The sequence below is a fragment of the Vanessa atalanta genome, chromosome 8 (assembly GCF_905147765.1).
Source record: "Vanessa atalanta chromosome 8, ilVanAtal1.2, whole genome shotgun sequence".
Classification (NCBI taxonomy): Eukaryota; Metazoa; Arthropoda; class Insecta; order Lepidoptera; family Nymphalidae; genus Vanessa; species Vanessa atalanta.
In genome coordinates, this window is record NC_061878.1 from 4,175,106 (window position 1) to 4,194,052 (window position 18,947).

General features: G+C 31.3%; 1 protein-coding gene across 1 annotated transcript; it reads right to left on the reverse strand.

Annotated features, from left to right (window-relative positions):
• Positions 1 to 456: 456 nt before the first annotated feature.
• On the reverse strand, positions 457 to 18,935 carry LOC125065805 (myophilin). Its single transcript, XM_047673638.1, has 4 exons — positions 18,722 to 18,935; positions 5,119 to 5,255; positions 2,004 to 2,208; positions 457 to 1,554 (listed from the first exon to the last, which is right to left on the reverse strand). The coding sequence occupies exons 1-4, from the start codon at positions 18,773 to 18,775 to the stop codon at positions 1,384 to 1,386; spliced, it is 567 nt and encodes a 188-aa protein (XP_047529594.1). The 5' UTR covers positions 18,776 to 18,935; the 3' UTR covers positions 457 to 1,383.
• Positions 18,936 to 18,947: the final 12 nt, after the last annotated feature.

Below are 18,947 nucleotides of genomic sequence, written 5' to 3' on the forward strand. Positions count from 1 at the left end.
TAGGTTATTCGTAAAAACGAATATCGAAAGTAAAACATGACTAGCATTTTTATTAATTTAGCTTAGTAAAAAAATAAAGGCAAGTAACAACCCTTTTGAATTTCAATTTTTTTTTAAAGACTTTCTCTTTTGTTTGTAGTTCAATTTCCCATGCAGCCTGATATTGAATTTATAATATATGTATGTAGCAGAATTTTATCCGGCTAATGCAGGCTTTCTCAAGATGTTTTCCTTTACCACCGAGCACGAGATAAATAAAAAATATATATGAAGTACATAGACACAAATCTTATTTGAATATAAGCCGTAATTTATTTAAGGTCCACGATATGGTATTTCTTATATCTTACATATAATATTTATTTCCTGTAGACATATCAACATTTTTTTTAATAATTAAGAAAATATCAAAATGATACCAGTAAGAAATATAATGGATATAAAATAAAACACTAATAATTTTTAAGATTACTTATGTATTCTACGCACTTCCACAAAGTAACGAATTTCTTCATGAAACTTACACAATTTTACGTAAATTACGCATCATCAAATACAATAACTATAAGAATAGATGTTTTATATAAAATCGTTAATCACAACGTACTAATGTAATAAATATAATATGGAATGAATAGTTAATTTTTAATAAATTAAACAATCAAGGATCCCTTGATTTTAAAGTTAAAAGTTCATACTTTGTTAGTCACCTTCGAAGAAAAATATACCCTATGGGCTTGGAAGGCACAATATTTATCGAAATTTTATATATAACAATGACATTTTTTTTTATTATACTGCGTTAAGATCCGTATTTAAGTCTCCATGTATTATTGGCACATAAATTAAACATACATAGCAATAACGAATTTATGATATAAAAAATAAGTAAATTAAATTATAACTAAGCTAAGTAAGAACAAAACGAACTTACATTTGTCAATATTTTAAAGAGTAAAAAAAATAAATTCAAAAAATATGGAATCAAATGGGAATGACGTCACACTAAATGCTAAACAATTTGAACGTGTTTTTAAGATTCATTTTATATTATGGAGATTCAATAACTAACCTTGAACACCTAGGAAATATGACTTTTCAGTATAATGAAGTATTTAAAAAGTATTTTTTGTTTTTTGTTTTTCTCATATATTGTCTTGTAAGTACATAGCTTATTTCTATTAAATTTTCAAATACAATTTTAAAACTACCGGAATGCTTTATAAAATTTCATTGCCAATATTTGGCATAAATATATTGGGAGTGTACAAAAAACATCAATTATTATTTTTTTAATTCTTAGATAAGGTGATCAAATATTTTTGTCTCTTTCTTACAGAAAGTTTAACTTATTTGAAAGAATGGGATGACCTCACAAGATTTTTACATATGTCTTGTGTTGCCGAAGTTGATTCCGCTTTGATTAGCACCTTTGTTGGAGCCGTACTGAAGGGAAATGACTCCTTGTCCAGCCCTAAGTTGTTCTTCTGTGAAGTTTCGTACGTTCTTTTCAGCTTCTTTCGGTCCTATTGAAGGCTTGCCGTAATTGCCCGCCTGGAAAATAATATGGGCCATTTTTAATAAAATAATAAAAATAAGCATTATAATCGTCGCAATTTAACTTATGTATATGGTTAAAAAACATTTTACAGGAAGTTTTAGATTTTGGAGATGGTCCATGGTTTTTTTGTGGATTTCTCTTGTTTGTAGAAAATTAACCCGGGAAGTACAAAGTTGTTAATTAAAAAAAAAAACTCACAACTAGACATATTTCTAATTTAGAATTAGTCCGAGCATTTCGTGATAGTTTAGTGTTAAAATATTATATATTTGAATACTTTAGTGGGTAATCGAAATTTTAGGTAGAAAGAATTGTCTCTAAGTACCTAGTTACTAACACATTTGTTACGTATAAAAACGATCAGTTGAGCATGACAAACCACTTTTACATGGTTAGGTATGTCTAATATTTTTGAACTATCTTATAATTTTATAAAGCATACCTTTCTTCCCAGAGACTGCAGACATATGACTACAGAGTTCAGGTTCTGTCTCTCCCATAAGTCAACGGTTTGGAATGTTTCCTGAGCAGGTACTCCGAAATGCTTTGCCGCCTCAAGGAAAGCGTTAATGTTCTCCATACATTTGAAAGCCATTTTGGATTCGTTAACTTTCTTTATCATGCCGGGTTGTAAATTGTTTGCCAGCCTGAAACAAATATAAATTATTATTTTACTATCAAGAACATAAATCCAATCCATCAAACTGAAGGTGTATCATGTCTATATAATTTGTCTCGTTTTGGCGGCTAGAACAAACATCGTAAGTAAAGACCTACACATAGACCCGTTCGGTACACGCAGTGGTGCATGTAATGCTATAAACGTTCTGAAGAGGAGTTGTTTCCCACTCAATAATTCTTGGTATCAATAGCCAAATATATTTGACATAGTAATTGACATTGTATGCGCACAGATAAAGGTGATTCAGGACAACCTTCATATTTTTCCCCAAGACATTGTCGAAGTTATTTATGTCGATTTGGTACAACAGCTAATAACGCAGGAATTATAATGTACACGTACAAACAAGAAATAACTTTGTCATTACACAAATTGTTTTAGATTATATTAGAGTAAAAATTTAAGATGGATCCAAAATGGATAGATGGTTAGATGTTTTGTTACTCATCACATTTAAACAATAGAGTTCACTTATGTTTTTTTTTTTTTAATTTTATTTCTTTTTTATTTGTAATGGTTAAAATTTACCAATACTGGGTGCCAATTAAGATGCGCAACTGAATACGTGATATTGGATTTAACCTTATTCCTTTTTTTAATTAATTTGATTTAACGTGTCACATCACATCATCACAAATTATTAAAACGATATTTATGTTGATTGTAACAGAAATATATCTGAGCCTTTTAAATTATAAACTCAGTAATTTAGCAAGCAATTTGTTACAAAATGGATTCCGTTACATTAGGTAATCATTGAATACCATAGTAACAAATTCATGTGCATATGTCACGTATTAGTCATACTATTGATTCTATACGTCTGTTTTGATTGATGACAGTATCTACATGATTCAGACAATAGACGAGCGGCAGTAACTAGTGAATCTTAACCGAAAATTGTTTTGTCAAACTTGGGAAACATCTCTCAATATTCTGATCATGTTCATCAACCCAAATTATAATATCTTAACTTATATACCCTTGGATGCTATGATGTTATGCTCCTTGTGCCAGTAAATACACTGGCTTACTCACTCTTCAAACCGAAATACAAAAATACTAAACATTAATTTGTATAATGTTGTATAATGGTAAAATATCTGATGAGTGGGCGGTATCTACCACTAAGTGAAAGGTGGCAAGGAAATAAGTTCCATCTTAAGATGAGAGAAGATTCTGCTCTACTTGTATACTATATTCTAATGACAGAGTTACGATAAACGAACATTACATTTGCAAATTCCATGCGAATGCAAATAGTTCTGCTAATATTCTGCACTAGAAACCGTTCTCGATTAATTATTTATATTTATTTATAACAGTCTCCCACTTAACTAATTACATGTATCCACTTTAATTTGACTCTCACAAATCAGCTTCAGGGAAATTCAAAACTTCTTGTTAAGAATGCATAATTAATACCATGAATTATTTTAGATCTAACTGGATGTATATGACCAAATTCGTATTTATCGGACAAATATGTGTTACTTATGAAGTCAATTATAAACAGTAGCGTACATTGGTTGCTGGCAGTAGTGCAATCTTATTACTAATTGTTAATATATATGACAGTATAATTCGCAGAAGATTTTATTGAGAAATATCGTTGTATCAACGAGATAAATAGCTGTAATGGTTCCTGAATTAATCGATTCGAGATCGAGAGAATTCGAGTCACGACCTTAAATGGGAAACTCATTGATATCAAGCAGCCAACGTATTTGCTATGTAAATAGCACAGCTACATTATCCTTTCCTTATCTTGGACGTTGCTAAATAAACACATCAAATGTCGTTTAACAAAGCTATTCTGTATAAATATATTTTCCACTCGATTTTATGACTCGATCGTTATCGATTTAAGATGAAACGATATACCGAAGATCATTTGAATATTATACTTATTCGATCTTCTTTCTTTAATTTGAAGGTTTTTGTTATTAATGTCAAATATCGGTTTCTAATATTTAAATAGCTGTTCAACGTCAAATTATGAGTTTGTTTGTAAATGAGAGCTCTACAGAGCATAAATCCGTAAATGGAATCTAGTTGTCAAGTCAATAAAAGTTAGAGGGAGAAAGCTATTTTACGGCCAGTTGTCCCTTTGTGACAAGAATAGTCTTGTTGTCTCTCCCTCGAGAGGTCAATTTTGTAGGGCGAATGCTCTGTCCATTTTATATCTATTCAGATTGAGTGATGTTAATACGGACAGGATTTACGACAGATCACGATCTTGCAAATTGTACGAGATAACAAATTACCTACCGGTCGAGATATTCGATAAACGGAATGCCGTTCTTGCGTTTAAATCTTACAACATTCATGTTACTCGTACTGGTATATTTGTTTATACAAATAGTAGCGGCCCGTAAATATATCCTAAGTCTAAGCCCCATATGAAAACGCCTCATCTCATCTAAAGAGGTTTTAAGCATATCTCATATCATTGGATAGGTGATGCTCAATATGAATAGATATGAAACACAAATTGTGCACGAAAAACTTAGCCATTGAATCTTGATCGGTTTTGAACATTAAATTAAGTCTCTTTTGGACTATCACGGTTCCCTTATTGTTAATAAATAATTGATAACGTTAATTTAAAAGTATTTGGTTGATTGTTAACCTTGTTTAATGGATCTTGTTTGAAATTTAATGTGTCACATGGCAATCACACTTCTCAAACATGATACCGAAGTACTGGTTGTGTAAATAAATCTGTACTTCATGTGTTTTTAACTTACTAACATGTAAACTAAAGTCAGGACTCGCATCCGCTTTTGGTTGTTTGTTCGTCGTAAAATAAACAAAATGAACGGCGAGGTGACTTTTCATTTTCTTTTTGTATTTCTTTACGCCGTTTACTTACTTGCAGAGTACTGTGCCGTCTTTGAGCACTTCGTAGAAGTTGTCCATGTCTCCTGAGGTGTTGTCAGGCTCACCGATGATCTGTCGGATCCATTCTAAGCATTCCTCTGCCAGCTCTTCACTGTATTTGCTATTTATCTGTAATATAAATTAAATAATTATATATAAACTCGATAACATCTCTATTTATATTTACATACTTATTTGTTTTACATATCGCCTAATTATGACCTCAATAATTGTAACAAAATCTTGCTGGTTTAGAGGCTAGTTTTTAAGGAATATATCCAGAGATTCTGTTCGAATTCCGGACAGGGCCAATAAAAAATATATTCTATACGACAGTATAGCTGTTTAAGCCATAGGTCCTGCGCTGGTTGTACCATATTATCCTATCGGATTGAGATAGTGATATAATACTGAACTTAGCCATGACCAATCGATCTGGATATTCATTAATAGCAAAAAATAATCACTAAGGGCGATCTAGTATATACTAATATTTTCAATGCAAAAATTAAAATCAAAATATACTTTATTCATGTAGGCTTTTAGCGCTTTTGAATCGTCATTTTACAGAACTCTATTAAACGGAAAGGTTCAGGATGTTGATTCCACCGAGAAGAACTGACATGAAATTCAGTAGTTAAGTTAGTGCGTAAGGAACTCTGTCGGTCTATTGGTGCTTTCACGGCCAAAATACTGAACCGAATTTGGTATAATTGATATGAAGCAAATTTGAATCCCAAGAAAGAACATACTACTTTTTTTTCCTACATCACGCAAAAGCCAGTGTTTGTTTTACACATAACACTGCACGATCAACACGTAAAATGAGAGCGAAGCCGTAGACGACAGCAAGTATAATATGTATATACAGAAGTTTTCATAAAAACGCATATTGACAAATTATTGTTTCAAGTGAACTTATTATTTTTTGTAATTAATACTATGTGCAACATGACGACGACATGTAGGTATATATTTACAATACACATTCTACTACAGATATTAGCATAATATACAGCAAATCAAACAAAACCAACCCTTAAGTTCTACCTAGTAATGTATGTTATGGCATGGCGGTTGAATGCACAATTAAGAGTATCAACTATCAATATAGATCACAAAATTAACATTTGCATCTTTCAAAAGCAAAATGACCTGATCAGACCACTGAGCCATCAATCCATAGTGTACATTTTTATTTTATTAATAAGAAACTTACGAGTTAATAATTCCATTTCTCATCGTGTCTCAACAAGAACAGAACAGAAAGAACAGACCATGAAGGTAATTATAATGAAACGATTGCGTTAGTCGTAAGAATCATTGTATGAGTTACGATTTATATGTATATTATTACAATGACAATGCTTTGACGGTATCAGGTTTATATGTTAATCATAGCCATGTACTTTGAGTTTTAGGTTTATTGAGCCTTCAACGAGCTATAGACTGAGCCCGTGCCTCTTGAAACACCTCATTAAAATAGACGAGTGTACTAAAATATTCATGCATGCTTATTCAGGCTTTGAGTAATAATTTGCTTTGCAAAAATGAACTCTTTGCGTTTGGTTTAAGAAAAATGTTTGTTGTTATTATGGTTAACTATGTTCATCAGTTCATGTAATCAACACTTACAAAATATCAATCGAAACTAAAAAAACTACCAAACAAATTTTCATACGGTTTTCACCAATGTGAGTGATACATAAGGAAAGTTAAGGTGTATATTTCATAAAGGCATTGTTAATAAGCTGAAATATGGTGATGATGGTTGAAGATGTCACAAAAAAACACGCCAGCTGGGAGCTTTACCGGCGTGCGACGCGTTAACCAAGTCATATGTATGACGGTAAAAACGTTTTAAGTATATAGAACCCTATTCTAGAAGCCCGTGCAAAGGGACGGGTCTGGGACGGAACTGCGACGGCTAGCTAGTATATATGTTACTGTGCAAGCTCGAACTAATCTTAAGGCCAATCTTAAGATTTTCCAATAAAACCTAACATTTACCAACTTGGTAAATGTAAGTATTTATTATAAAGGGACGACTTTTTCGGACTTCTACCATTCCAACCTAACCTAACGTAACATATAAATCCTAAGATTTACCAAGTGAATGATGGTAAAAGTTCGAAAAAGTTTTATGGACATTTACCATAATCGGTAAATCTTAGGTTTTACTGGAAAATGTTAAGATTTACCGTAGTTCGAACTTTTACAGTAACATATATGTATATACCTTTATAGTATTATATACCTATATATAGATATGAGTAAAATGTTTTCATTTGTATTCATTAAAATTATTACGTCATTAGAATCTAAGAAACCGACACAAATTTAACGAGCCGTTATCATTATAACTTGAATAATTATAATACTGTAAGTATTGAATAATTGTTTAGCCATGCTTAACATTAAGAGACATTTGATTGCAATTTGAGCCTTATGTTTGATATATAAACAAAATGGTATACGATAAACTACTGTAGGAAATTATGCAAGTTTTGCCAATGCTAAGCGCAGACTGAAGGTCACGCTGATAAGGCAGGCCAATGAATACACGACTTATAATAACAAAACTAATTTATATTTGAAAATAAATAGTCACGTCATTTCCGCGAGTAACTTTGTAGGTTTTCTGGAATTGTTATATATATATTTTCAAAATTAAAACCAACGACTTCGTTTAAAACACGTAATCAATTTTGACTGAAATTTTACACCGTTTTGTTTTTCTTTTTTTTTAAAAATACATCGTAGCAATTAACCTAATTTTTATTAAGGCAAAAAAATAATAATTTGATGTTGTTAAAAACGATTATCTTTTTATATGTCCACGTTTATTCAGTGTATTTGTATCTTACGAATATGCGGAATACGGGTTTAATATATGTATGGGATGGAGTTCAGTAAAGCTGGCAGTAATTCTGGTCTTTCGGGCGCTAATATATTAATTGTTGCATATTGATAAATAATTTCTAAGTGATAAGAATCGACTGTACCTAAACTAGATTAACTAATATTGATACTTAATCAGAGTTTTTATATCTGTCTGTCTGTAACTCGGTCATATGTTTAGGCAAAGGATTTACGAGCCAAAGGATATATTTAAGAATGTTAACCTAGATTCAAATGCTTATCCTTAATTTAATCAACGAAGTTTTTTTGTTAAGTACTTAATACATAACAAACTACATGTTATATAAAGAACTTATCGAAGTTTTGAAAACTCAAAAAAACTCGTCACAATTTTCATCTTTCATTTTAAATTTTATAGGTACGTTACCTTTAATTATTACAACGCGCTAATGCTTGCATTATCTATGTACGTCTGTTTATCTTTGTTTATAAGCAATTATCCGACACGATCCACGGTAGGTGGTAACGGTAATCTATTGTATGTTGATGGTATTGTGCCAGAAACCTTCACTGTAATTAATAACTATAAATGAAAACTCGGCTTCGCTCGGGTGAAATAAATAAAACTAAATATATACGTTTTATCATTTACCATATAACTTTTTTAATAATATTATAATAATAATATTAATAATTTGTAATGTTATGATTATCAAGTATCTATATTTTTTATTTAAGGCGGTGAAAACTAACAATAATCAATCTTTACGCATCTTTCTGAACGCACCCGTAAACGTCGAACATGGCCGCCCGACGCCCGTTGAATCTGATCACGTCGTTGAATTTCATGATATCGAAAGATCTCAATTATACGAATTTTGCGAATATATGTTGTCGACTAAAAATATCATTATTCTTTAACGATCTATCATTGTAGTTAGATTTCGTTTGGGTATCGTAGACCTGCTCGAAATTATTAATATAGAGAAACACTCCATTGGGAAATATTATAAAGGAACTTGCGACAGAGCCTTTATAATCAAAGAATACAGAATCAAAGGTTTATTTTATATAGATTTATTTTTTGTTCAGATGTGTCGCAAGCACTACAGATATAAACATATCAAAGCGATGTACGTCACCCAAACATCCATATTTCATACTTAACCCAGGACCTAGGATTTCTCGTATAAATTAACCGTCTCGTGACATCTGGTGAAAATGTAGGTCAATGTTATCCGAGAATTTAAATTACGCTTCGATAGAATAACATTATTGACACACTTACTGGTAAGGACTGAGTGTTTTTTGCCAAATATGTATAAAAAAATAAAACTTTTTTTATAAGATAAAACATTTTAACTTTATAAATGGGTCGTTTAATCCAACTTTGTTACAGAGACAAAATGCGGTATTTTTATTTACTACTGTATGGGATATTTATATTAATATCCAACCTTCATAATTTTATAACCCGACTATGTTACAGAGTAACCTATCTAATGCAAAATCAATGTTGACAAATGAGATGTTGCTAGATTTCTAGAAGTGTAGCGAATGTCACAGATTATATACATAATGACGTCAGATATCTGATAAAATATGTGAACGATAGCGTTTATTACAGTCTTCTAATTGTATGGAGGTGTATTTTTCGGGTATAAATAAAAGTAAAAAATAAAGTTCCACCTTTTGGGGAAAAATTCAACCAAGCTACTCCAATGCCGGTTAGTACATATGTGGCAGAGTTTCATTGAAATTGGACACATGCAGGTTTCCTTACGATGTTTTCCTTCATTTTTATCACCGCCGAGTACAAGATGAATTAGAAAAACATGGAAATAAAGCACATGAAAATTCAGTGGCGCGCCTGGGTTTAAGCCAGCAATCTCGGTGTTGAATAAGAATCACCAAGGTATATCTTGTGTGTATATCTTGTAAGGTAAAACATGCAGAGTTTCTTTTAAAATAATAATCTACGATCGGTTAAAGTTTAAACTATTTGAATTAAATAAATTACCAGTTTGATTTATTCCAGAAGGTTCATATAGCGCTGGAACGTCTATTGACGTAGCTTAGGTCCAAGTATATTTAATAAGTGATATTCGTATTTTCTCTATAAATATTTTTGAGAGGCACCGATTTTACCTATGAAGCCACGATATTTCAAAATTGCCCGTAAAATATTTAAAAGTTTCGGAATTAAAAAACAGAGGAAGTGAGAGCTGTAAGAAAATTAAAAATACTCAATTTATGAAAACTCAAGTAATATTATTACTTAATTATTTTTTAAGTCTCAATAACTAACGACATGAAAGACGCAGGTACAACTTTAACTTTTCTTGTTAAATATACATAAGTATATATGTAAATAAAAAAAAAGTATTATAAAAATTGTAAAATCGATTAATGCTGACAAATAAATAATCGAATAAATACTACATAAACATCGAGATAACATATTTGTATGTAACGAATATAGGTCAAAACTCCAATAAACACTTCCTTTTTCGGAAAACCGGCTGAATCACGTTTGTTCCGTAACTCTCAGATGCTTAAGGTGAAAACAGGCTAACGCATTCCGAGTACTTTATATTACAATATAAATAAAATAGCCACTATTTATTTCAGTTTATTTTAGTTAGCAATTGCTGAATTTCTTGGCTTTGTTTTATGGATTTTTATTAAAAGCTTTCGAATATATATTGTTCTAGCTGCTCAACCCGACATTGTACAGATAAAATAAGATTCCACGTCGTGTTTGATTAGTGAGAAAAGCAAAACATAAATACTTATTTTCTTTCAGAAATATACAAATTTATTATGAATAGTAGATAAAACATATCGCCTTAAAACTAAGTGGACAATTAATAAATAATTTTAAATTAAAAAGTACTTTGACTGTTTTATCTAACTGACCTAATAATCATATTTAATTATGATATATTTGTTACACAAGCATTACAAACACAAATTCAAACACAAATATTATTAATTAAGATAAAATAACATTTATCGCTCAAACAGGTTAGTCCCCTTGACGACTTTTTAATGCAGTTTTTATGTTATAATGAAGTCATTATAAAAAATAAATAAGAGCTTTACCAATAAAGATGGGACGTATTATTTAAGCAATGTTCTATTCTTCTTTCTAATGTTAAATAAATTATAAAAAAAAAAGAAAAAAAACTCTGTTTAACTAAACGTCCGTTGAACGACGTTTATAAAATATAAGGCCGATAGTTATAATTATAGACGACAGTTTGTTCCCTTAAATTATTAAAAAACAAAAGTAATGAAAGAAAAATACTACTTATCAATTTCTTTCGTAAAATTAACTAACAAAAACCGTTACGTTTAAAATGTATACAAATATTGTGTACCCATAACAATTATTTAGCACGGTTCATTAAAATTTTTTCAATGCGCGTCATCGCTTGCGTTATGAATTATGATTTTAAATTCCCCGGTTACTAGTAAGAGGGGACGGTACCTTTTTTAAGGCTATTGTACTTGCCGAGTTAACACATGACACAATTTAAGCTTTAAAACTAGATATGTACATTTGTTATTTGAAACGAGTAATGTTTTGGGACCACTGGTTGAAATAAAGTTACTTTAGCTATATATTATGTATTCAATAACCGACAATGAAATAAATCAACAACGAGAATAATTAATTAAATGTCAAGAAATAAAATTTTATTAAAATCTCACGTGAAAACAATGTAAAAAATAAAGTTTAGAAAATAACTGTATATAAAACTGAGAGAGACAGAGATAAAAAGATAGAGAGGGATTGGTCAGCTCTTCTGAGAGTTTACTCCGAGTAAAAGAACTCCCTTCCAAAAATGATTCTTTAATATTATAAAACATCATCAGAATATTCACAAAACGAAATTGGGCAATAGTAGGTAGATTGATACAGAATGACTTTGAGCTTATTAAGAAATCAGAATTATCAATAATTTAGAATATTTTACCCTTTCGTAATTATTCCAGAACGTGCGTTTTACATTAAAGCAATACACGGAATTTAATTACTCATTGATTAGTAAAAATATTTACAAGTAAGTCATTGTGTAATTCTTAACCGTCAACCATGATACCAAAAATCAACTCACGCGCACGATGACGCAATTGATGAAGGATTCAAACGTGACTCAGAATTTTTCAGACAAATCGCTGGCAAAAAATATCAAGTGGTCTTAAAGTAAATCCTCATTCGTTTCGTCTGTCCATTGGTCGTCTGATAACAATATTAAACAGGTTCCTTCTATGGAATAATGTTGTAGGTCAATGTTAACATTGACTTTAATGAAATCAGAATAGTTAGAATTTGTAGCTATTTTTAGTTAATCTGTTATATTAGGTCATATTATTCATTCCAATTTTCCTGGTTTATGCGACATTAAAAACTACATGGTAAGTTATTTCGAGACGTTTTTTTTATTTACAAAAAAAAAAAAAACAAATTTCTCAAACTTAACTTTCATTTAATTTGAATACAAATATTTAAATAAGTATGCCGAATACCTATTCGACAACGACGGTATATTTTAACGCAACACGTTGATAGGACTGACCGATAAGAAGATGGTTAAATAGCCCCTTTCATTAATATTCCGAAGCCTTATCTAATTTGTGTTAGGAGACAGAGGAAGTCGTTTCTTGTTAGCTATGTCCCCTTTGAACATTTTTGTAACACTCGCCTAGCAAATTTATTCATTTATTTTATAAAACATATACATATTTATAATCATTCGTAAATTTTAATCTAATTATTAATTCATACGAATATAATGATAATAAAATTCTATAAATAGGTATCGAAGTAGAAGTGAAGAACAAAAAGTTTCCAAAAAAAAACGAGACATTATTATAAATACTAATTTAATCTAACTATTGGTACTTATAAGAATGTATTAAATCATATTATTGGCGCCGCAGCTGTTAACGAAGGTCACATTTGTAGGGATTACTAAAGCCATTGAGAGCGCTCTTTCATACCCAATCTCTATATGGTTAAGATACAAACGTTAGTCGTTCAGTGACATAACGTCTGAAGACGCAAATAGCTATGACTCAACATTAACGGATTTCATCAGAACGTTGGTTTTATACGATTTCAAACAGATTTGTTGAGAGTGAGTTAGAATCCTTAAATATATTATAGGTGCGATAGGAAGTTTGTCTTTAAGGCGTCCTCGTCGTAACTACTCTACAGATAATCATGTTTTTTTTCGTATTCGTATCAGTTGTAGGGAACACGCAAACAACTGGTTTTAATATTAATTAAATTTATATGACATTAGAAGTGTGTGAAACATGGACGTTGCAGTGGTCTTCGCCTACAATGGTTTAACATTGATCGAAAAGGAAGCAGGAATGGGGTCAATACGAGCGAGCATGAGGCCGCTTCTCGTCCGACACGTTCAATGCTATGTTACTTAGATTCTTAATATGTAATAAAATATATAGTAAAATAAATAAAACAATTTAAACATACAAAATAAAATAGTAGTAGTTAATGAATGGGGATATGTTATATTCCAATTATGGATAACTTATTTTATTGTTCGATAAATATGTTCATGGGTGGATCATCATTATTCATATGATAAGCCTAATGAAACATATATTACACTAGCAGACCCGCCTACGCTTGCTGTAGCTACGTTATGCGTTTAGTTATATTAAATGATAAAGTTTTAGGCAAAAACCTCGAAACACGCCGAATGTAATGGTACAAATTTCGTGTCAAAGTATTCATAGCCTAGGCGTGATGCACGTTAAAAATACTGATGTTTTTATAGACATAAATTTTAATGAAAAGAGGTTGCAGATTGTTAACTGTCATCAAATATTTTTAGGCACACCCTCGATGACCGGCCTGACAACCAAACAACTGTCGAATGTTTTTGCAGATTTACGAATAAAAATCCTTTAATCACACTTAATTTTATGAAGTCTAGTACTAAATATTCTGGTCGGACCTTCGCGGTTATCTTGTTTGTGATAAATAATGTGATATATTAATTTTTGATAGTGTCTATAATGTTATCCTGTACTATGAAAGATACTATTTCTAAAATTCGATACTACTTGTTGGCAGAGCTTTGTGCAAGCCCGTCTAGGAGTATTACCGCCCACTCGTCATATAGTCCACTGCCAATAAACAATACTTAGTGAGCTTAGTGAGCCAGTGACAACAGGCACAAGGGAAATAATATTTCAATTCCCTTGGTTGGTGATACACACCAACGTTTATTAATATTTCTTATAGTATCTATAAGCAGTGGTGATCACTTATCACGTCGTTCGTTTGCCCGCCCCCATACTGATATTGTATAACACATATATATATTAAAAGGTACACTAGAACCGAAATAAACTAGTATAAATAATAAGGTAATCTAGTAAAGAGCAACAGCTTTCTTTATCGCGTCGTATAATATCTCAAACGCTTAGTCTGAACAGTTTCGTCGTCTCACTCCAAAATGACAATAGTTTAATCAAAGTTGCGAAAGAGAAATTTGGCAGTGTCAATCTCGAACATATGGTGGAGTTTTGAAAGTAACCTATATTTAAACCTTATAAATACGTCCAGCGTAAAGGCCATACCTTATAAGGTGCGGTTCGGTGTTGTAACTGAACCGTGCCTTTTATGAATCATCATCTTGTTGAATTAGTATAGAATAAATTCTTTGACACTAATTGAACATCTGTTTCTGTATTATATATACGACTAAACGTTTGAAATGTTAACATCACTTAATGTCGACTAGGACATTTTTTTTTCACATGTGAATCCGGCCTCGAATTAGCATTGAATTGCCTTCATGTAATAAAATCCATTCCAATATTATAAATGCAAAAATAGCTCTTTCTGTCTGTCACTTGCTCTTCAACCATTGAACCGAATTTGATGAAATTTCGTATGAAGCAAGCTTGAACTCAAAGGAAGAACATAGTCTTTGACAAACTCCTGAATCGCGAGCGAAGTCGCCGGCGACGACTAGTCATATATATATTTAAATTAAAAATTCATGTTCAACGTTCACGCGTCGGCTAATCAAATAAGTATTCGTTTTAATAAAAACACATTGTTATAATCTTATGAGTAATTCTTATGATGTAATAACTTCCTTTTTAAACAAAAATAAAAAAAATATGTTCGTCCTCTATTCGTTCCTAAGCCATTTATCTGATTGTGATAAATCTTTAGTAAGGTTCTGCATGTGTAGGCCCTGGCCCAAAAAAACTAGATTTTTTTTCTTTTGGTGTTTGTCCTTCAATATAAATGTTTCATGTAAACCCTTATTCTACCTTTGCGAAGCCGGGACGGGTAGCTAGTACATAATTTAATTGTACCAAAATGATAAACTGATTACAATGCCAAAACTTACTATGTATGAATTAAATTAGAACTAAAACCACATATTTTTACTTTAAGTGAACGTTTCATATTAAATTTTCAAATTTAGAATAAATTTTCCGTCTAAATTTAACGTAATGTATTAATTCGGTGCACATTTCTTTTTTTTTAATTGTAGATAGCAATGAACTGATTTTTTCTGCAAGTTTATATAGAAAGAATTACACATACGTACTAAGAAGTTTGCATATTATGTAAAACTGATAATTCAATTACATTTAATCTTTTTATTTTATTATTATAACTGAGATATCGTTTCTTTTTAATAACTCGACTAAGTTAGCTTCGTTCCTGCTGCACAGTTACCATCATCGATGCATAACAAGTATTATTTGGTAAATAAAAACCGGTCGGAATTGTTGACCGATTCTCCTTGACCCAGAACGGCAGTAACAGGAAGAGATGCGTTGCCGTTAAAAACACCTTTTACCAATTTTTACTTTTTTTACTTTTTACAATTATCATATTTCTATACGAAGTCTTACGTACAAAAAATAAAATAAAAAACGAGCACTAATAAACGGTTATCAACACTCAGGTTGCTTAAATATAAATTTAATATTTATGTTAAGACAAGAGTCTGAGGCCAATGACCGTATTCGGTAATGCTTAAGTCTGCGCAATTTACATGTAACGCAAAATATTTCTGAACGCTAAATTAATACAACATTAATATTCAAATGGATATTTTAACTGGATAATTGTAAGGACCGTTATTTTATAATAAATCTTGTCCGATTGCAAGTTGTTGAAAAATTCTGGACGGTACATAGACGAGTATATTATTTTTATCGTGTGTAGACGAAACTGGCTATAAAATATATGACAGTTGGAGTTTGCGGTACATTGTATTGAAGCAACCAAAACGAATACAAATTCCCGGTATTACTGGTGTATATTCGTGATAAATGCGTTATTATTATTTAGTTCATCTATAGTCTTTCTGTTACTGGATATATAAATTCCGGTAAGCTATTTAGAATTCATGGACCCGCTGATAGCGAGTTACGACGTGCGTTATCAACTTACAAATTAAAAAATAACGATATTAACCTAATAATATATATTGCGTCAGTGTTAGGAGACGTTGTGCCGATTGATAACACGAATATTTCTCAGTTAATTCCTGCAAATGCAATATTTAATATTTAAATTTATATATTTGTATATGTTATATATTTGTATATGTTATATATTTGTATATGTTACATATTTGGAAAAGTCAAAAGTTAGACAGCTTTTGACTTGCTTCTAGATGCTTCCAGAAAACGAATGTGAAGGTTTATTTAAAATATGTTTGTTAAGTGGTCGAAATTGAACATAATCGTTATTTTTTTATTTTTTATTAAAGGAAAACGTATTTGTATAAGCACATCCAGACCATACTTTTTTGTACTCTTATTTTTCAATTTATTTATTGATAAGCCCAAAGTTCTTCGATAAACACAAATATAAGTTTGGTCTTGGTGGTAGGTCTTTGTGCAAGCCCGTCTGCGTAGGCACTTCTACACTTATCATATATTTTACTTAAATATTTTTGTGTTCCGGGTTTAAGGGTGAGTTAGACAGTAATTGCAGGTACACGGGATATAACATCTTAGTTCCCAAGGTTGGTGGCGCATTGGCGGTGTAAGGAATGCTTATTATTTCTTACAAGGCCAATTTCTATTAGCCGTTGTTATCAGATGGCCAATTTGCCCTTCCGCCTATCTCTATCATGAAAAAAAGCTTGACAATTAGGGGAAGAAAAGGTACTGATCCTATTTATATACATATGGATAATGCTTGATTAGTAGTTACGATTTCAAACAATTTCATAATTCCACCTTGCTTAAGGCGAGGCAGGATTTAACATGAATGTAAATAGTCTAGCTTCTTTAAAATGCAAAACCTCAGCTTCGCAGTGACTATACAATGGAATTTTCTTGGCAAGAACAAAAACGTTTTTACGCATGCATCAACATTAAATACAAAAAACCTTTTTAAGTAAGTACAGATAAAGCTAGCAAGATCTCAAAATACTACGTAATACTCTATGTATGTGAAGAGAGAAAACGTTCTAAATAATTGTAATGTAAATATAAATATTATAATGCTTTATATATTTAAGTGTATGAAATGGCATCCTTTAAATATCCTACTGTTGGGCAAAGATTATTCTCGTGATTTCGAGCTTATTCCACGATGCTCTAGCAGGTTGGTTGGTTGGTAGGATGGCAGAAATTCATCTGACACATTACGCAGTTTCCTCACGATGTTTTCCTTCAACTCCAATCACGAAGCGCATTACAAACACAAATTACTTTTTGTTCATGGATAAAATTTTAGAGCTATGCAATGAATAAGCCTATGTTACACTTGTCCGAAATGAATTATTCCAATTACACATTGAATTGTTACACATGTACATCATTACTTATTATAGTTTGTTTGTTGTAAAAACAAATTAACTATACTCAACGACATATAGGTATACAGTATATATTTATTACAATTTCGCATTATCAGTTACAATAGTAATTATTCGACGAACGTTTTTATTCAATTTCTATTAACGTTAATATAAAAACTCGTTAAAGAACACACCCATTTAGATTAAAACCGGTAATTTTTGTAATTAATTACAAATATTTGACAGTTTTAGTAAGTGATTAGGTAAGTAAGTATAGTAATCAGTTTTATAATACTTAATGTGATTGTTTAAATTCCCTAACGAGGAAGCGTTGTAACGCTTTTATTAAAATAACGGTGACATAGTTCTATGTCGTGCTTGTAAACGTTAGGATTTAATTCATGTAAATTCCACGATAATATGTCATCAAGCCAAGCCACGTTTATACCAGGTACCTGTGTGCTACCTGTAGAGGTTATACCTAGGTACTCGAATTTTTTATATTGAGCAAACCTCAAACCAGTTTTTCGGACATTTAGGATACCTCGTGTTCTATGTGCGTGTAACGAACTCATGTTCGTGTGGGTTAGGAAGATTGATTCGGATTTTAAATTATACGGCTATAGGTATTCACATTTTAGAGTTGAGCATTAAACATTGGTATTTTAAAAGATTCCAATTAGAACATAATACTCATGATGGGATAATAATATTAAAATCTTTCTACAATAATATCGCTCCGAATATAGGTCACGGCCGGGTCCTTGTAACTGATCTGGACCACCCAGCATCCCAATCAATATGTATGACACAATTCGCAAAACTATGCCGCGTTAGGCAAACTTGATATATATTTCCACTAAGAGTAAAAACTCGACTTAAAACTACAAAATTTTAACTTACCTTTCTCTGAGCTTCAGCGGCAAATCCAGACTTCGCGGCCCTGTTGTTGGCCATTTTATAACTTAACTATTTTGTACAATAAATTATTAAATATAAATCACAGACACGGGTTGTCGCCGTGAAGTCACCGCGTACAGAAGGAATATAGTCGTAATGTAAACAGGCGCGCGGTCGAGTGACCTGTTCGATGTGTGAGTGTGTGCTGATGAATGACATCATGCAGCGC

Bases quoted from the DNA above. Each gene is read 5' to 3' on its own strand.
- LOC125065805 (XM_047673638.1), bottom strand. From the start codon at position 18,775: ATGGCCAACAACAGGGCCGCGAAGTCTGGATTTGCCGCTGAAGCTCAG. The intron at 2,209-5,118 runs GTAAGTAAACGG...TATTTGTTTCAG, and splicing joins GACGGCACAGTACTCTGCAA to GCTGGCAAACAATTTACAAC. The intron at 1,555-2,003 runs GTATGCTTTATA...ATTATTTTCCAG, and splicing joins TGCAGTCTCTGGGAAGAAAG to GCGGGCAATTACGGCAAGCC.